Below are 21,653 nucleotides of genomic sequence, written 5' to 3' on the forward strand. Positions count from 1 at the left end.
GGGTATCAGGTGAGCACTGCTCAGTCTGCTCTACAGAAAATCTCACACTTCTAGACTAGACAGTGAGAATGATTATCATAACACTTACGACTAACAACTCGCTACTACACATTTTTATTAACTCACAAAATAAGGGTTGTGCCATCAGTTTATAAATCTTTTTACATTCTTATATATCACATCTACAAACATCATTTGTCCAAATATTTTATTTGTAATTAAGCATATACTACACAATGAACTAATTAGAAATAATATTACATAAAATAATCACTTGTTTCCTTTAGGGAGGGATGTTATATGTTAAGATTACTTACCTCTTGGAAGAGGGTAGTTTAATGTACTGTGTTTGCAACAAAAGGACTAATTAGAAAATTATTTTACATAAAATAATCACTTGTTCCCTTTAGAGAGAGATGTTGGTTGGTTGATTTGGTGTTTTATGGCACAAAGCAACTAGGCTATCTGGGAAGAGATGTTATAATATGTTAAGATTACTTACCTCTTAGAAGAGGGTAGTTTAATGTAGTGTGCTTACAACAAAAGGACTAATTACAGTAAACAGTTTTACATAAAGTAATCACTTGTTCCCTTTAGAAGGAGAGGGTATAATACATTAAGCAAAAAGTTGTGATGTGAAAGCAAGGTTTGTTTTAACATCGCATGAAAATAACACTGATTAAAATAAAATCTTGGTTGACACAAGTGAAAAAAACAGTCAATACAAAAATTACACTATGAAGGATTGGAGGGGTAAGTCTGCTTTGTTATACTCATCGTAAGACAGAATGCTGGCAAAGACCTTCCCTTCGTGGATTCTTAGTCAAAATCTGGCAGAGATACTACCAATATAATAGATGCAATGAGATAAATGGAATCAGATATTACATCACCCAGATGAATAGTTGGTCTCTAGTGTCAAGTGGTAGTAGCGAGTTACTTATGGCAACTTGGCACACAGTTTTGCATAACTCAAATATTTGAAGGATTTCCTTCTAAATGTGAGAGACTCACTAACTGCTGCATGACTGGTCATCCTTATCATTGGATGCTAGTTGTATTGCATACTAGAGAAACAGATCCAAATAACAGAGATCATCTACCTATGACATTTATAACTTTTCTCTGATGGTCTGTACTTGAGCTGAGGTTGTAGTACTCCGGCTGGCCTGAGAAGCTTTTATGAACCTATCAAAGTGGTCTTGGATTCGCTAAATCTCATTTCATTTAGCATTCCTTGTGATTAAATTGATACCTAGGTTAAGATTTTATCTACTCGTCTGGGTGAATTAGTTTGCGTTTCTAGGCTGATGAGTGTCAGTAATCTTCATAGCATTAGCAAAAGTCCAATATTTCCGGAAACAAACTTACTTAAGGTCCTGTGTAAACAAAGCAAAATCTAACGTTTCTTATTTAACACGAGACGTTGGATTTTACCTTGGGCAATTAACGTTAACCACGTGATGCTCATTCTTAATCAACATAGAGGAGTCGTAACCTGTTAGATATCATGTCTTGTGAAGGATACTACCGTCGTTTGTAACAGACTAAAATAAATAATCAGTGATGTCGAGAAACCCACTTGTTGAGAAATTTATATGCAAAAACGGCTCGTTTGGGTTGAGAAAATATTTTACATAGAAGAGCGAACAACGTTTCGACCTTCTACGGTAATCATCAGGTTCACAAAGAAAGAGGTAACTGACCGGAAGCTGACCACATGTTTGAAAGGGGTTGTGTAACTGAGTGTCGGAATATAGAGGGCGGTATTAGATGTTTGAATATATAATTTTATTTATTTTATTATATTAATATAAGTATAAAACCCAAAATAAACCAATATAAAGGAACGCCTTTATATTGTTTCTCGCTCTTCTATGTAAAATATTTTCTCAACCCAAACGAGCCGTTTTTGCATATAAAAGACTAAAAGAAAACGCCAATACAACTAATGCCGAGTAAAAAATTATTTATAGAAAGTTAATAAACTGAAACTTTCAAGCAATTGGTATATATAGTTTATCACAAAAAAGCCTCAGTAAATCGGTGCCTGGCCAATACTTTACACAATTCTTAATAAATATCAATCTTAATAATTACAATAACAAAGAAGATAAAACCTCTTTCAAAAACGAAAAATATTTAAAATTCAACCAATTCAATATGAATAACGAGTAACACTAAGGAATAATTCCTTCTTCATGACGTTGGAAAAGCACGTAGGTTCAAGAAGTCTTCGTGGATATAAGTAAAAAACCCAATAATCTGAGCTCTTTCGAAAGGTGGACTTCCTTTTCCAAAAGCGTTCAAGTTATCGAATAATTAGTTCTCGCTGTATCTCGTGAAATTAAACATTTAAGATTGAAAAGGAATTTTGTTTTAGTGGTTAGACCACTAGGTGATATCTCATGTGGCTGGCTAACTTACATAGTATTCTACAACATTAATAAATATATGTTACCGCTGGGAAAGCTTGTGCCCGTTTCACGCTACAAATATACTAAAAATTAACATATTTTAGATAGAAGGGATGTTATAGTTTTAATATAACTAAAAATTCAAAGTATAACTAAATGATAGCAGGAATAACAATTAAGCGGTAAAAACAGCATTAACAAAACAAATGTAGAATTTGTTATTTCACATGTTTTCCTTCTTGCATAACGTGCAATGTTAAAGAATACTAATTGTGTGTGGTACAAGTATAATGTATAGAGAACAACAAAGGAAAGTAGGTAGCTAGAATGAACTCAGTTTAACTATTTTCAGGGCCACTTTTATGCGAAAACTGCATAAATTAAAAAAAAGTATTATAATGGGAAAGTAGAAAGCGCATGGTATAACACTCTCTCTTTCTTAACCTGAAGATGACTTAGGAAGGTCGAAACGTTGTTCTGTACTTTATTTTCATTTAAGTTCTAATACCCATACCAGCCGTCTTGAGAATACATATAGAACATGGTTGACACATTATTTACTTTCACTCTGAGGTTCTTATTAATAATATACATTATTCGAAATGAAGTATAATTAGTCGTCTTAATAAATAGATAATAAACAATTTTCTGTTTGTTTTATTTTTAAACGCAATGTGGTAATGTAATGTTTTCGCCAAAATTTAAAGTATTTGAGCTTATTGCTTAATTAGTAAGAAGTCAATTGCCTCTTTTGATTCATAATCAACCTGTTTATTTTAGTTGTAACAGCGGAAACGGAACACGACCTCAGAAACATTGAGTGCCTTGTCTAATATTGTGCTAAGATCCCTTTCATCAAGGTCTCATGCTTGTTGATGGATTGCTGTTTAAATATTAAACGTGAATAATAGTCGTATATTAAATTTCAAGAAAAGTTGAAAAGGCTAAAATACATTAACACTGCACGCAGAGACAGAAGAGGGAGCAATTTATACGACATAATACAAAAGCAGTATTAAAGATTGAAAGGTACTTTTGATTTATTATTTACTAGTTCCAAGAATTTCGGCACTTATACTTATTTTTGTATAATTTTATATGTAACAAAAACTATGTTTTTATATTACATTAGGTGGCATGAAACTTAAAACATAGTAATGATACGTTACCGTGTATTTGCTATCAAGTTCAAAGCTACAAGATATGTTGGCCATCTGTGCTTTGTCAATCACGTACATCATAACGCTTTTGATAGTAGTGTGAGCTCAGAGGTTAGTCTTGACACACGGCGTTATTTGTGCTACGCCAGTCATGGGTTTTGAAACTCGATTTTTCGTGTTACAAGTCAGTAGACTTATCGCTGTGTCACTGGCGCCAATCAGTTGGGAGATCGAGTAGATCTATAAATTGTAATTTGAAGTAGCTATAAGTTGCACCTTATCAAAATAAAGTTTATAAACCATAAGAATGCTTTGGAGGTACCTTTCGTTTAACTAAACTAACAGTAGTAGTAATCAACTAACCTTGAGAACGGGTTATAATATTAATTATTATGTAAAAATCATAATTTTTTCTATTCTGTTCTCATAACTAACTTTTTATTATATTTGTGCAGTATGTGGAATTATGCAGTATACTATAATACTTTCTAGTGAGGGTTCATTGTATGCAGTTCTAGTAAATAAAGCAAATGTAAGATCAAGAAGACACCAGAAGCCCTTTAATTCTCTTACTTCATCTGTTGATGCCCATTATTACCATAGTAGTAGTACAGAAGATATAATGTATGCTGTTATTAATGCTATATACTAAAATAATATAGTACTACCAGCTTTATAAATAGTACTTGTTGAGGTTAAAGTAACTAAATGTTGATTGTTATAATCTACTTTTAAAACATTGGTTGCCAAAAGTAAGAAGTAAATCCGACTGTATTGATTCTTTAGCTGTACTGCAGGCACATTTTACCATGTAACTTGTGCAGTGCCGCACTTATGATACTTCAGTAACTTTAAATAATAATATGTATTCTTAAATACTTTGTTCATTGGAAATTTTCTTTGCTTTATTATGTCAAGTGGAACATTTTTTGCATGCAGTATGGAGATTACCAGGAATATGAGATAAACCTCTAATAATGCACTTAAACTGATTCATGTATTGTTCAGTATAGTTGTTCGTTAGTGAACTGTGTAGTTTTGCTGATAGATAACGTGAATAAAAAGGCTTCTACTGCCTGCCAACTTCCACTTAAAGAGGTTAACACCTGTCAGTGTAAGCCAACTGATAAGTTGTTAAGCCTTAACATCCAGAAGATCAGAAAATTTAATAGTGCAAAGGTCACAGAATGTTTTCAATGAATGATGAAATATTTAGCAGGACAAAATGATGAATATTGAAAACAACCTTGTCTGGTTCAGGTTTCTAGAGTTGTAGATACCATCATTTAATGACCACCTAAATTACTGTGGTGTATCTAGCTTTGGCTTGAAATCATATTACAAACAATTTTATAACCCCCGTAATCTCTAGTAACCCATGTCATTAAACAAGTCCGATTAATATAATATGAATACCAGGGTTTCTTTCCCCATGCATAACTATTGTTCAAGCAGTCCATTTATACATGTTTCTAGAATTATCTAACATTTTGGTTAGGTGTAAAAAATACCTCTGATCATGTGCAACATCCTCTAAAGACAGCATTTATGCAAGTAGTTACAAGTTAGTTTTTATGATATACTAATTACTAACTGATTTATATTCTATTTTTCAGTTGCCAAACAGCTGATACTTTTATGAAACCTGAGAACAGAAAATTACCACAATTAATACTCAGGCTTAGGGTGTCTACAGTGCAAACCATGACAGTGATTGGTATCGGAATAAGTGCTTAAAGGTGTTTAGTGTATCACACTTTTAAAGTACTGTAGTTTTCAGAGAATGTAGACTACTAACGCATCGCACTTTTAATTACTCTAGTTTTCAGAGAGGATTTCACTTTTAATATAGTTTAGTTTTTACAGGGTTTTAGATGACTCATGTATCACTTTTAATATACAGGGTATTCGGAAAGTCACTGTGCACTTACATATTTATTAACATACAAAACTACACAGTGACTTTCCGAACCTCCTATAGTTTAGTTTTCACAGGGTTTTAGATGACTCGTGTATCACTTTTAATATAGTTTTGTTTACACAGGGTTTTAGATGATTCATGTATCACTTTTAGTATAGTTTAATTTTCACAGGGTTTTAGATGATTTATGTATCACTTTTAATATTGTTTCATTTTCACAAGATTTTAGACTATTCATATTACTTGTAATATCATTTAAATTTTGCTGGATTTTGATGGCTGAAACTATTATGGTTAGATATCAGAGGGTTTTAGATTACCTAAATATCACTTATACTCTATTGATCTTTTACTTTTATTTTTTTACTAGAATGATTTGTTTATTGCATATCAAACTTTTTTCACAATAAATATTTGTAGAATTTCTTTTTAATTTGAGAAGAGCAGATATTTTTCTCAATATTTTAAGAACTTTAAATGCATATGAAATAAAACTAGTTTTAAACAAAGAAAATCAGTTTATATAGGTTCTACCTGTATCTATTGAAGAGTTAAACATTCTTACTGAATATTACTGTGTTTGTAGAATGAGTGTTCTCAAAAAAGTAAAAAATTAAAAAAAACAACTGACTGAAAGAGAGAGAAGATTTTGTCTGTAAATCCTTTATGTCAGTATGAAGTTTTTCAGAATTTCTTAATTATCAAAGTTTTTCCATGTTTGCAGATGACTTCTGAATCTGTAGGTAAAATAACTCCAACTGCAGACAGACCACAAAGTAGAGACTCTGCTTTGTCTGATGTTCTTCCTGTATCATATCAAGTATGTTATTAAATTCAACTACAGCATATAAGCATATACGCTTCATAGCAACATCACCGTAAGCCGTGTTAAGCATAGCAAAAGTTTCAGTCGCAGATTTTCCAAGTTTAACACAAAATTTCACAGCAAGTCATTGCTCCTTCAGGTCATTCATTCTGAAATCCGTCAAACGAAAAAATCGCACTTCACTTAAAACCGCGTAGCTAATACACAAATGAAGATATCTGCAATCGGGAAATGGCGTCATAATCAGCTGATCTGCGCGAACCTAGCGACACCAAGCGGATTCCCCTGGAACCAACTGGAGCCATGCAATTCAAACAGTCCGCGTATTTTTTGAACAGCCCTCGTATGTGTGTTAGCAGTTGAGATAGGCTAACTTCCCTCTCATAAAGTGAATACTGATACATAGGGTCGAAATTAAGCAGGAATTTAGTCACTGCTGTTTGCAATATGATAAGAATATGCTTATGACCTTCCAATATCTGGAGAATAGAAATATTCTGACTACCTGAAGAACAGCTGAATGAATATTTAGGAAACTTGCCTAAATGTTCTTGAATAATATATTATACACTAGTTATGTAAGTGTGAAGTTAGTAGCTGTTATGAATTCCAACTATAATAGAGATACTGTAGAATGACTTGTTTAGAAGTAACCTTTACTCATAGTTAGTGACAACTAAAGTATTCCAGTTATTATAATGAATATTAGAATGACTTGTTTAGAAGTGACCTTTAATTATAGTTAGTGACAACTAAAGTATTCCAGTTATTATAATCCTGAGGCAATACACACCTCTACACACAGATAGTTATGTTTCTCTTGCATCTTACTTAGAGATTTGTACTCCCACATGAACTCGCAAGACTTCCAATGATATGCACTACTGGCATAATTATTATGCAGCAAAATTCCTTCACCACTAAAAGGGTGATGCAGTCTACCTGCACATTAGTTCTTGTTATGCTTTTACACTTTTTGATCTTTGTTATATTCCTCAGTACAGATTGCATCAGACAGTTTTTCTTTGTAAATTAAATGAGATTTTTAACATTGAGAGAATTTAATTTCTTTCATGCATTTGTTCATGTCATGTCTTCTATTACTTGAGTGAGTGACTGGCTAATTTTTTCACTGACATTTTGAAATTATTATGACTCATGGAGGCACATTACCCCAGTAAGACATGTTGGTAATTATGTATTGGATAATGGGCTTTTTTATGCTGTCCATTGCTTCAGTTTTAGTCTCTTCATCAGCCACTTCTTATTCATCTTTATGGGATGAATGAAAGGACGAATTTGAATGTTACTTTTCCTGCATAGGCCCTGGGAACTTCTCTCTCTGTGGAAGAGGCACTCGAGCTTTCTTGCATTTTTGAGCTGTGTTTATCAGATATGCACCATTCACTTTCCCTGTGTTGTATATTTTCTTGTCCCCTACATTTTAATCCTAACCCTGAATCATTTTATCTTATATTCTTGGACTACTTCTATTTCCATGACATTATGTCTTTCCCTTTCTGACTGTTTGATTTTTATTTTTTCAATTTTCATCACTTCCCATTCCCTTTGGTGTTACTGACATTTGTGATTGCCTTTACTATTTTAGGAGGTGTAACAGACTTTTGGCACCATTTTATCATCCAGTACCTCAATACTTCAGTCATTCCCTGATTCTTTTTATATCACTTATTTCCGTTTGCCGTCTACACCTCAAAGTCTGAGGCACTTATCCATGTCCCAGTACACTTTGTAGGTGTTTCTCATTCTCTTCTCTTATTCACTATGGCTGTTCTCTTTCTTTTTCCTGCACACTTACCTCCTTATTCCAGCAGCTTGTTTAATGGGGATACTCTCCTATCGCATGTTGGTTCCTTTCTGCCATTCTTTGGGCCTTTTGCCTAGATCCTTTGTTTGCCTTTAGTTTGGTGGCAATCTTACTTTTGTCTTAATTGCAGATTGTGCCTACCCAGCATCTATCCTTACTTTCATTGGTAGTTCCACACTATCCCCAACCCTACTCTCTACTACTGTACCTCTTCTTTTTTCCCTGTCATTTGATATTCCAGGTAGACCTGGCATAATTTCTGTTGAGGTTGTTGGTGCTGTTTCCATCATGTTAGATCTCTCAAACTAGATCACCTGTGGTCACACCTTTGATTCACCCTCAGGGTTTTTACATTTTATTCTTCGGCTTCTCTACATACCATCATTCTCCTTCATCTTGTTTGCTTTTGTTCCCATCTATGTCGTATATTTCTTTTTCTCGAGGCTATGTTTGACCTGACTTCAAGTAACTCCACACTCTGAAGCAATACGTTATTCATTGTGGTGGTGTTATCAGCTCATTCTTGGCTGAGATCAGCCTGTGCCAATGGACCTTACTTTCACTGATATTTGTACCTATCTTACTCATTCTGTGTATGCAATTTCTGTTTGGTGACCATGACTTCAGAAAGACTACTTAATCCATTAGGTCACACTCATATGCACCTCTTCAGTTGCCCTTGCATAATCAATGGATTGTTTGGCTTCATGGTTCTTCAGCCCCTTTCTCCATTTTTATTTCCAATCACCACCTGTGTTCCATTACCTTCACTCACACTGGACTTGTGCTTTTCCATGTATGCTCCTCTGTCTGGTTGGGTAGCATTCCTGACTATAAATTTTTAATTCAGCTCTTGGTACTAGAACAAGCCCTCTCTCCATAGTCATATACTTGACCCTCCATTGAACATTTGAGTATGATCCTATTCTTACTCCTCGTAGTGATTTATTTTATTATATTTCATTCCAACAACTCCTTGTGTTTCTTCCATTAGCCAGCATTGGGTGAACTATTCCAGAATCTCTTGCTTTCAAGCTCTGTACCTTCCTTTGGCCTGTTCTCATTGGTTTGTTTTCCTTCCTGCCATGTATCTGATACTATGCTAAGAGTTGCAGACTGCCTTTCTTGGCCAGACACTGAGATGCTTCATTGAGGAATCCACTCAATTTGCCTAGTCCACCTCACTTACTTGCTTCGTCTCTTCTGATCATCTGTTCACGTACCCTCTGCCCTTGCTGTTACAACTTCTGCTGGGTCTGGTTTATTATTTGCAATAGTGTTTACCCAACTTTTTGGATATTTCCTTGAGTCCTTGCCTTAACTTACCAACTTTTTTGTTATTTTCTCTAGGTGATACTATATGTCATTTCAACTGGCATGTGGGCTACATTCCATGACTTTGTCATCTATTCCTTTTGTCATCTGGCTGTGCAGTCTCCATTTACTATTCTACATCTTAGGTTCTGAGTAAGAAAGTGATAAACCTGTTGATGATTTAAAGTGAAAATATTAAGTTTGTAAACATAAATAATTCTTGACATATACATTTAGACATTTGTAACATGTTAATAATTGTGTTTCTAGGAAAATTATGAAGAACTTTTGAGTTATGCTGTTTCATCAGTTCAATCCCCAAACCTGCAAGGTAAATGATGTGCTCAAAACTGTTTAAATATTTTATATCAGTAAATCAGCATTACATGCTAATTTTAACCTTCTAGAAATGGATAGGTCAAAGTACATGTCATGGTATTTTAACAGTTATGTTCAAAATTAAATTACTTTATCAGTATTTATTGATATACTTTACTTGAAATTAAAGTTTGTAATTTAAGTTTTAATATTTTATAAGTTTAATTTTTAATTTCTAAAGGAAATATTTAATCAAAATTTCATTCACTTACATTTATCACATGACACTTCTTTGCTCTGAATAGCCCATTTTAGAATTTCTTTCAACCGTATAGAATATGAAAGTTTCTGAAGACTTACGTATTTACATGTTAGGTGTTATCAAGGTAAATTGGAAACTTGTAATATCTGTTCTTCTTGCTTTGATGAGTTATTTGGCATAAACTGAAATTCATATGGCATGCTGTATTAGAAAATATAAAATAACTATCTGATATGTATTATTGGATTATTTATAATCAAGAGCAAGATATTTTGATTTGCTTCTTTCCTATTGAAGTTAGCATGATTTCATGATGAGATTTAAGTTATGAAATCAGTTTTACTATTACTGAGATTGCCAAGTAAGATAACTATTTTTAAATATATAGTTCACTTAGATATAGCTTGTTAAATTGTGGTAGTTTTATAGTTCACTTAGATATAGCTTGTTAAATTGTGGTAGTTTTATAGTTCACTTAGATATAGCTTGTTAAATTGTGATAGTTTTATAGTTCAAAATTTTTGACATTTTTGTGTATAAATTTATATATATAAAAAACAGTGAGTGCCATCAACACTCCTACAAAACAATAGGCTTAATTTTCATAGAAATTTTGAGAGAGCAAAAAAGTAGAAGACCAACACATATTTTTGTTATGTAAGTTTTCTGTTTGTTGTTATAACTAATTAAAATATAACAATGAGAAACTTATTGAATTGAATAATCAAAATTAAGTGAAAAAATTAAATAAGCAACAATAGTGAAAAAGAACAGATCAAATGTAAAGTTTTGAAAAAAAAAAACAGATTCTAAAATAATGTGTGAAACCTCAATGTTGGTTGTAACAATAAGAATTTCTGTATTTTTGTCACAGGTGCTTCTCATTCTTTCATTTTGAATTATAACAGTATTGTACACATGGATTTATTATTTTAGAACAATGTGTGAAACCTCAAGTGTAACTGAAACTATAAGAATCTCTGTATTTTTATCACGGGTGCTTCTCGTTCTTTCATGTTGAATTATAACAGTATTGTACACCTGGATTTATTATTCTAGAATAATGTGTGAAACCTCAACTGGGACTGTAACTATAAGAATCTTTGTATTTTTATCACAGGTGCTTCTCATTCTTTCAGTTCTTTCATGTTGGATTATAACAGTATTGTACACCTAGATTTATTATTCTAGAATAATGTGTGAAACCTCAATTGGGACTGAAACTATAAGAAACTTTGTATTTTTATCACAGGTGCTTCTCATTCTTTCATGTTGAATTATAATAGTATTGTACACATGGATTTATTATTCCATAACTTATGTTTTTATTTTAAGGAAAGCACTGTACAGCTCAAAGGAAAGAGAACCTTTCCAGAGAGAAGAATTTCACAGTACAAAGCTCTTCATTGCCTTCTGTGCTTAAACACTTGGAAGATGAAAGTAAACTAGTACAAGAAGTATCAATAAATATGAACCGGTACTGCGATGATCCTGATCTGAAAAGAATAGAAGTTGGATTATCTAACTGGTGTGAGCAACTAAAAGAATTTATTTTGGTGTGTATGTGTGTTATATTTAATTTTTAGTTATTTTCAAGTTGAGACATCACCTTACTTTTCTTGACAAGGTACTATCCCTTTCTTCTTTATCATTTTTACTTAACACATTGTATATGTTGTGTTTATCCCTGTATCCGTTACTTAGTTTATTGATGTTATGTTTATCCTCTTTATTTTACTAGTTTTTATCTGTTTTATCCAATATTGTATATTGGTTTTATTGATACATTTTAGCCACTGTATTGTATAGTGATTCGGCTTCTACTTTCTTTTATTTACTGGTTTTTATTAACACTGTTTTTTCTCCTTAGATATGTTTTATTAATATAATTTGTTTTTTATTTATTAAACCTGCTTATTCCTTTTCTTATACTGATTTTACTCTGCAGCTGGTTACAAGACTGAGATATATTTGTTAATGTTGTGAAAGAGTATGAAAGTATCATATATGATAACTGTTCCTTTACTACCAACCACTATCCAGTCTTATAGTGATGTTCACTGTAACATATAAAAATGTGTGTAAAAGTCAGACCTGAATGTGATTCCATCATCACTCTGTATGGGTATAAAGATGATTGTTAAGAATGAAGTAATTGTTAGTGAGGGCCAAATGGTGAAGATGTTTGAATTTTTGTTGGTTAGAGTACAGGGCATTTTTGATTGGGAATAACTGCTTATTAATTATTTATTTATTAAAATGAGATATTAGTGAAAAAAGACTGAATAATAAGTCTAGTCATAGTTCATTGATTTCCTTTAGGTATATTTTAAGCAATGAAAAAAGAGTCTAACAGTAAATATATTCTCAGTTAGTATGGGAATCTGAATGATAAAGTTCTGAAAAAAATTGGTTTTGGAGTGAGTTTACAAGTTTAGGAATATCTTAGTCTTTTGAAGCTTTTCTCAAATTTATAATTTGATTTAGCTTTAATTATATGCCCATTGGATGATCTTGGAAACATTCATGTTAGCCACTCGCATCAGATGGTACAAATTGTGTATCTCTTGGTGTTTACCAAAGATTTGTGTTCTTATAGAAATATAGAATATTACTGTTAGTCTTCTGTAGAAGCTTACCATAGTTACACATCGTATTTCAGATATAAAAAACACTAACACTCAAACGTTTTTCCATTATTAATCACTAAATGAACATTGACTATTACAGGATGTTTCCCCTTTTACCATCTAAAGTAAGTCTAACAAATCAACATGAACTAGTTAAATACTGAAGCTGCTCAAAACAACAAACATGTATGTGGTTGTCATTTATCAGTACCAATCTCTACAAAAGATGTGGGATCTATGAAGACCATGAAGATTAATCTTAGGTTAAAAAACTGAAAATATTTAATTTTTGTGGCATTTGAACATAAAAAAATTCTGTTCTTAACATGCAGTAGAATAAGATTTGTCTTCCAAAATATGTTGAAATATATTAGCTTATTCCATATTTACACCAGTATTTGAAAAAAAAATTGTATTCTGAAATATATATCATAACATTTTTTTTGTTGTATCTCATTTACTTTTGTGAATAACATGTAACTGGTTATAAACTTCCATCAATTTTTGCCTTGAGCTTCTGTTATATTATAGTGGCTATTTTTTAAATTAATCTACCTTATTTACTTTTTTGAATAACATGTAACTGGTTATAAACTTCCATTAATCTCTGCTTTGAGCTAAGGTTATACCACAGTGACTGTTCCTTAAATTAATGTCCCTCATCTTCTCTCCTGAATAACATATACGTGGTTATAAACTTGCATTAATCTTTGCCTTGAGCAAAGGTTATGTCACAGTGACTCTTTCTTAAATTAATTTACCTCATTTACTCTTGTGAATAATGCGTAAGTGGTTATAAACTTGTGCTGAGTTAAGGTTATGTCACAGTAGCTATTCCTTAAATTAATGTAAATCATCTACTCTTCTGAATAAATGTCTGGTTATAAACTTGGATTAATCATTGACTTGAGGTAAGGTTATGTTAAAGTAGCTAATTTTAAATTAATGTACCTCATTTGCTATTGTGAATAACATGTAAGTGGTTATAAACTTGCATTAATCCTACCCTAGAGATTAGGTTCTGACACACTAGCTATTACTTAAATTATATCACAGTGACTATTCCTAAAATTAATGTACCTCATCTACTCTTGTGAATAACATGTAAGTTGTTATAAACTTGCATTAATCTTTGCATTGAGCTCAGGTTATTTCATAGTGGCTATTTCTTAAATTAATGTAAATCATCTACTATTCTGAATAAGATGTAACTGGTTATAAACTTTTACTAATCTGTGCCTTGAAGTAAGGTTATGTTAAAGTGTCTATTCCTTAATATACCTCATTTACTCTGTGATTACTCACATGTAACTAGTTATAAACTTCCATAAATCTTTGCCATGAGCTAAGGTTATGTCACAGTAGCTATTCCTTAAATTAATGTAAATCATCTACTCTTCTGAATAACATATAACTGGTTATGAACTTTTATTAATTTTTGCCTTGGCTAAGATTACGTCATAGTGGCTATTTCTTAAATTGATGTGTACCTCATTTATTATTATGAATAACATGTAACTGGTTATAAACTTTTATGAATCTTTTCCTTGAGCTAAGGTTATGTCATAGTGGCTATTCCTAAAATTAATGTACCTTATTTACTTTTGTGAATAACATGTAAGTGGTTATGAACTTGTGTTGAGCTACGGTTATGTCATAGTAGCTATTCTTTAAATTAACTTAAATCATCTACTATTCTGAATAAGATGTAACTTCTTAAAAACTTGCATTAATCTTTGCCTTGAGGTAAGGTTATGATAAAGTAGCTACTTTTAAATTAATCTGTTTCATTTACTCTTGTGAATAACGTGTAACTGGTTATAAACTTGCATTAATCCTTGCCTTGAGCATAGTTTCTGTCATAGTAGCTATTCCTTAAATTAATATAAATCATCTACTCTTCTGAATGAGATGTAACTGGTTATAAACTTGCATAAATATTTGCCTTGAGGTAAAGTTATGTCACAGTGACTGTTCCTTAAGTTAATGTACCTCATTTACTCTTATGAATAACATATAAGTGGTTATAATCTTGCACTGATCTTTGCCTTGAGCTACAGTTACGTCATAGTGGCTGTTCCTTAAATTAATGTACCTCATTTGCTATTGTGAATAACGTGTATGTGGCTATAAACTTGTGTTGAGGTAAGGTTATGTCACAGTGACTATTCCTTAAATTAATGTACCTCATTTACACTTGTAATATGTTACTGGTTATAAATTTGCATTGATCTTTGATTTGACCTAATGTTGTGTCACAGTGACTATTCCTTAAATTAATGTACCTCAAATACTATTGTGTATGACATGTGACTTGCTCTAAACTTGCATTAATCTTTCCTTTAGGTCAAGGTTATGTCACAGTATCTATTCCTTAAATTAATGTATCTCATCTACTGTTATGAATAACATGTAAGTGGTTATGAACTTGCATTAATCTTTTCCTTGAGCTAAGGTTATGTCACAGTATCTATTCCTTAAATTAATGTACCTCACTTATTTTTGTGAATAACATGTAACTGGTTATAAACTCGCATTAATCTTTGTTTTGACCTAAGGTTATGTCATAGTGGTTATACCTTAAATTAATGTACCTCAAATTCCCTTGCATATAGCATGTAACTGGCTATAAACTTGCATTAATCTTTGCCTTGATGTAAGGTTATGTCACAGTGACTATTCCTTAAATTGTACTTTTCTGAATAAGATGTAACTGGTTATTAACTTGCATTAATCTTTGCCTTTGGCTAAGGTTATGTTGTAGTGTCTATTCCTTAAATCTCTTATTTTACTTTTTTTATATTCTTTGTCTTTTATGGGATGAATCATACTTAAGTGTACAGATGATGGATAGAAATTCAGTATGGAATAAAAGAAGATTAACTTGAATAGGAATAATGAGAATGACTACTCACTTAGGTGTTCTAAGATTGTTAGGACTTTAGTCTGTCTTAGTGTGGTATAGACACCATCAATCTGTTCTGTTTTTGTTGTTTAAAGATATCTGATGCCTTTTCTTCGTGGGCGTATGATTATCATGTTCATCTGTGGAGCTAAGCTCTCCCATTTTATATTCTGTTGTTGCAAAAACAAATCATGCTCTGCACTTTATACTTGTGAGTGTGTTATAAGAGTGTCACACAAATGCTACTTTTTGGTAAGGCAACAGTAGTGTATGACTCGTTAGTGCGTGAAGCTGAGTGGTCTTCTATTTAGCATTACTTCAGAATTCAGGACATTAAGTTATTTCTGTGCAAAATCCAACAAACAAGCAAACTTTTTTAATGTAACAGTAGTCTGGTGTATTGGTTTATGTTTTACTAAATTATGGTTGTGGGAGACCGTGTAAGTTTCCATTTCTGTTTGTTCAAACTGTTAGAGTAATATCGATATTGCAACTCAAGTCTTGATTTCACCAAATTATGCTTCTGTTAATGAAAGTTATCTGAAAAGTCATTACAAAATGTTGCATGATGTTTCAACAATGTGCAACATTCATGTTGCTAGTGAGAACTTTATGAAAGTGAATTGAGTATCAGTAGCAATTACAGAATGCTGCATGATATGTTTTAATAAAGCACAACATTCATGTTACCAGAGAGAACTGTATGATTATGATTCAAGTATCAGAACAGTTACAAGTCCCAGAGATTTTGATAAATTTGTCTTGAATCAACAGTGTATTGATATGTGTAACCTAATTAAGCATTTAGTAAATCTTGTTAATTTGTACATATTTAGACACATTTGTTGTATTTATGCATTTCTGTTGAATTTTCAGGTATTCGTATATCTTAACATTGTAGACTAAACTATATATTGTAGACTCTAACAGTAGATATAACTAGCATTTCCAAATAGATCTTCAGATATGCATGTATCCTAACATATGTTGACTCTACTGCTGTTTATAATATGAAGGTTGATGTACATGTTGTTCCCTTGTTGGTGATGATAACATTTTTGTGTAGAAATGCATTCCAACAGTTGTACTCTGAAAAACCATGACTAGAAAATAGATCAGTGATAAAATACATAAACTTATTTTATGTATTGCCTTTCTTTTAATTTCTTTCTTTAGTCTGAAGTGATTCATGTAAAGATACAAGTCCAAAAACAGTTCCAGCAACAGTTGGATGAAGAAAGAAAAAGGTGCGAGTTTGATTACTGAGGATGTGTATTCAGCTATGAGCGTAATTCAGTAGTGATCAAAGTTAATACAAAAGCATTTTTGTTCTTAAAGAATTACAACTGTTTTTTTGCTTTTTATAACAAATGCGACATCAAAAATCGATATCTTTAGAATTCCTTTAGATATTAGCAATAACATCTTTTGTTTATTTTTTAATGATATAAAATCTCCATATTTACTATATTGACAATTTTTGCATATTTCAAAAAATTCTCAATATGTATCAAAATATATTAATAAACAGCAGTATTACAAAGCAAAGCATAGTGTAAACACATCTTGAGTAGGTATTGTTCATTGATAAACAGGAATATTTCAGGATGTAAGTACATCTTGAGTTGGTGGTGTTCATTGATAAACAGGAATAATTCAGAATGTAAGTACATCTTGAGTTGGTGGTGTTCATTAACTAACAGGTATATTTCAGAATGTAAGTATATTTTGAGTTGGAATTGTTGATTAACTAACAGTAATATTTCAGGATGTAAGTACATCCTGAGTTGGTATTGTTGATTTACTAACAGGAATATTTCAAGGTGTACGTACATCTTGAGTTGGTATTGTTGATGGATAAACAGTAATATTTCAGGATGTAAGTAGATCTTGAGTTGTTATTGTTGATGGATAAACACTAATATTTCAAGTTGTAATTACATCCTGAGTCGGTATTGTTGATCTTCTTATGAGAGAGATATGTAGGAACACTAGTAAAATTGTATTTATTTTTTTGAAGATATGCATCAGAAAACATCAAAATGTCTAAAGAAGTGGTGGAACTGAACAACCTGATTACTTCATATGAAGATGCTCTGAAAAGAAAGGATTACATTATTAATAACTTAAGTAAAGCTGTCACAAAACAACAGGAGAAACTTTATCTTCTGCGTGTATTTTATCAGTGGAAAATCCAGTGTACAAATAAGAAACGTGTGGTATGTAAGTTTTGTTTTTTCTTACTACTATAATTTCTTTTGTATGATAATAGCATTAAACACTTAGTAAATTGAGTATAAATAAAAAATGTCACCAAAAAGTATCCTCAATTTCTGGGCAGAATCTTTACTTGTTATTCTTCCTTAATTTTAAGGTTGAACTTTGTAAAATATTTTCTTAGATGTTATAACTGACCATTTTGTAATAAGAATGTGATGAAAGACTAGTAAACACACAAGTGTGGATTATTTTTACATTGTAGATGAAATCTTTTCATTCCTTAAATATCTCAAATGTTTTTAAATATTACTTTTGTGTTCTTATACATATTGTAATTAATTTTAGGTACGAGTAAATTGATATTGGTGTTTAGCGTCATAATTAAATACATCTTGCCAAGTGATAATAAACTATTAATTTTGATAATATTAAATATAAGTTACCTGTCAAGGTAGAATATCAGGTTAGTCTAACATTTCCAAACCAAAGAGTGTTATAATATCAATGATAGAATCAGAATATGTAATGTGTATGTATACTCTTCATTAACAAAGAGTGTCATAATATCAATGATACAATCAGTTTATGTAATGTGTATTTATATGTATTCATTAATTCCCTGTTGCAAATGAGAAAAGTTTTGTCATAATTTATTGACTTAATTAATTAACATGTTTTGCCTTGAAGGTGACTTTTAATAATGAAATGATTAGAAATTAGGGAAGAAATTTAACAAAATATATTTCTGAAGCTGTTGAAACTTAGTTTGAACTTGTGTCTCACTGTCACTATATTCCTTACTTGCAGTAATATATGTTGTTTCATGTAGTGAAATTCAGCCAGTGATTTTATCAGGTTTTCAAGGCTCTTGTTCTTCAAACACAAGTAGTTCATTCCAGCATAATTTCTCGACACCTATTTTATTTCCTTAACAAGTCAGATTAAGAAGTTAATACAAAAGTTGTAATGATTTTCAAACGAGACCCAAAACTCGAGAACTTTTTAATACTTCATTTTTTCATCAGAACCGTAAAAGGTTGTTAGTGAATGTAATGAAATATATGGGCATGGATGTTGATGTCAAGTAAACTGGATGTTCAGTATGAGTTAGCCTTGAGAACTAGCCATCATAACATAGAGTACTTGTTTTCAGGTTTAATTTTTGCCAAAGAGATGTCTACAGTACATAAAAGATTTGTTCAAATAATTTAGGAATACTTACCTATTATTTTCTTAGAAATTCACATCTGCATTGGCAGCACACTACAGACAGCAGAGACTTAGACAGAAAGTTTGCCAGGCATGGCATAGATCTCTTGAATCTAGTTGGAAAGAAAGAATAGAAAAAAAATATCAAGCAAAAACACAAGACCTATGTGATGAGCACAGTAAAGAAGTTACTAAGGTGGGAAATCTATCACATGACATAATTCATAGTTAACATTTCAGTTTTTAATTTTTTTTATTAAGTTATACTGTGTTCTATAAAGTAAATACATGAAATGCTACATTTTAGTAAAAAATTATAAAGAAAAATATTTCATTGTACATGTAAATCATATAACTAATGTACTGATATAATTTAAAATAATACAAGAGACAAAAAGAAGGTCAGTTTACATAATTTAAACTGTACTTACACAAACGTCTTCAGCAATACTGTAATACACTAAATCAGTACTAACACAGATGTTTCTTTGAAGCTAACATTCTAGACTGTGTTTCTCTGATGAAATTTATCTTGTACACAAGTTGATGTGTTCAGTGCTACAGAAATACACTAAAGTATTACTAACACAGATTTTTCTTTGAAGCAGACATACTAGACTGTACTTCTGAACAAACTTCTCTTGGCTACATGAGTTGATGTGTTAAGTAATACTGTAATACACTAACGCAGTACTAACACAGACGTTTCTTTAAAGTTGACATACTAGACTGTGTTTGTGTCATGTAATGTCTCTTGTCTTCATGAGTTAATGTGTTCAAAAATAGTGTAATACACTAAAGCAGTACTAACACAGACTTTTCTGTTAAGCTAATATACTAGACTGTGTTTCTCTGAAGAAAATTCTCTTGGCTACATGAGGTGATGTGTTCAGTAATTATGTAATACACTAAAGCAGTACTAACACAGATGTTTCTTTGAAGTTGACTGTGCATCTCTGATGTAATGTCTCTTGTCTACTTGAGTTGATGTGTTCAGTAATACTGTAATACACTAAAGCAGTACTAACACAGATTTTGTTTTGAAGCTGATATACTAGACTGTGTGTCTCATGTAATGTCTCTTGTCTACATGAGTTGTTGTGTTCAGTAATACTTCAATACACTAAAGCAGTACTAACACAAATGTGTCATTGAACTTGACCTACTAGATTGTGTTTCTCTGATCAAACTTCTCTTGGCCACACGAGTTGATATGTTCAGTAATAGTGTCATTCACTAAAGCAGTACTAAGACATGTTTCTTTGAAGCTGACATACTAGATTGTGTTTCTCTGATGAAATTTATTTTGTACACAAGTTGATGTGTTCAGTGCTACTGAAATACACTAAAGTATTACTAACACAGATTTTTCTTTGAAGCGGACATACTAGACTGTACTTCTGAACAAACTTCTCTTGGCTACATGAGTTGATGTGTTAAGTAATACTGTAATACACTAAAGCAGTACTAACACAGACGTTTCTTTAAAGTTGACATACTAGACTGTGTTTGTGTCATGTAATGTCTCTTGTCTTCATGAGTTAATGTGTTCAATAATAGTGTAATACACTAAAGCAGTACTAACACAGACTTTTCTGTTAAGCTAATATACTAGGCTGTGTTTCTCTGAAGAAAATTCTCTTGGCTACATGAGGTGATGGGTTCAGTAATTATGTAATACACTAAAGCAGTACTAACACAGACTTTTCTGTTAAGCTAATATACTAGGCTGTGTTTCTCTGAAGAAAATTCTCTTGGCTACATGAGGTGATGTGTTCAGTAATACTGTAATACACTAAAGCAGTACTAACACAGATTTTGTTTTGAAGCTGATATACTAGACTGTGTGTCTCATGTAATGTCTCTTGTCTACATGAGTTGTTGTGTTCAGTAATACTTCAATACACTAAAGCAGTACTAACACAAATGTGTCATTGAACTTGACCTACTAGATTGTGTTTCTCTGATCAAACTTCTCTTGGCCACACGAGTTGATATGTTCAGTAATAGTGTCATTCACTAAAGCAGTACTAAGACATGTTTCTTTGAAGCTGACATACTAGATTGTGTTTCTCTGATGAAATTTATCTTGGCTACATGAGTTGATGTGTTCAGTAATACTGTAATACACTAAAGCAGTACTAACACAGATATTTCGTTGAAGCTGACATACTAGACTGTTTGTCTCATGTAACGTCTCTTGTGTACATGGGTTAATGTGTTAAGTAATACTTCAATATACTGAAGCAGTACTAACACAAATGTTTCTTTGAAGTTGACATACTAGACTGTGTTTCTCTGATGAAACTTCTCTTGGCTTCTTGAGTTGGTGTGTTCAGTAATACTGTAATACACTAAATCAATACTAACACAGACTTTTCTATGAAGCTAACGTACTAGACTAGGTTTTTATCATTAAACTTCTCTTGGCTACCTGAGTTGGTGTGTTTAGTAATACTGTAATACTCTAAAGCATTACTAACACAGAAGCTTTTTGAAGCTGACATACTAGACTGATTTTGTCTAATGTAATTTCTCTTGTTTACGTAAGTTGTAGAGTTCAGTAATACTGTAAAACACTGAAGAAGTACTAACACAGATGTTTCTTTGAAGCTGACATACTAGACTGTGTTTCTCTGATGA

General features: G+C 31.8%; 1 protein-coding gene across 13 annotated transcripts in view; it reads left to right on the forward strand.

The window, feature by feature from the left end:
* Window positions 1–3,180: 3,180 nt before the first annotated feature.
* LOC143257590 (centrosomal protein POC5-like) overlaps window positions 3,181–21,653 on the forward strand; it is a 36,333-nt gene continuing 17,860 nt past the window's right edge. For 4 of the 13 annotated variants that reach the window (XM_076516499.1, XM_076516500.1, XM_076516501.1 and 1 more), the window contains exons 1-7: window positions 3,560–3,688; window positions 6,223–6,318; window positions 9,737–9,797; window positions 11,382–11,602; window positions 16,758–16,828; window positions 17,602–17,800; window positions 19,039–19,206. In XM_076516499.1, the coding sequence (XP_076372614.1) occupies window positions 3,575–3,688; window positions 6,223–6,318; window positions 9,737–9,797; window positions 11,382–11,602; window positions 16,758–16,828; window positions 17,602–17,800; window positions 19,039–19,206 (930 nt within the window). In that variant the 5' untranslated portion in view covers window positions 3,560–3,574. Of the gene's footprint in view, window positions 3,447–3,559; window positions 3,896–5,193; window positions 5,317–6,222; window positions 6,319–9,736; window positions 9,798–11,381; window positions 11,603–16,757; window positions 16,829–17,601; window positions 17,801–19,038; window positions 19,207–21,653 lie in introns of those variants that run through there. The other 9 variants (XM_076516504.1, XM_076516510.1, XM_076516511.1 and 6 more) reach the window with 7 other exon arrangements.

This window comes from Tachypleus tridentatus, chromosome 7, assembly GCF_004210375.1.
Source record: "Tachypleus tridentatus isolate NWPU-2018 chromosome 7, ASM421037v1, whole genome shotgun sequence".
Lineage (NCBI taxonomy): Eukaryota > Metazoa > Arthropoda > Merostomata > Xiphosura > Limulidae > Tachypleus > Tachypleus tridentatus.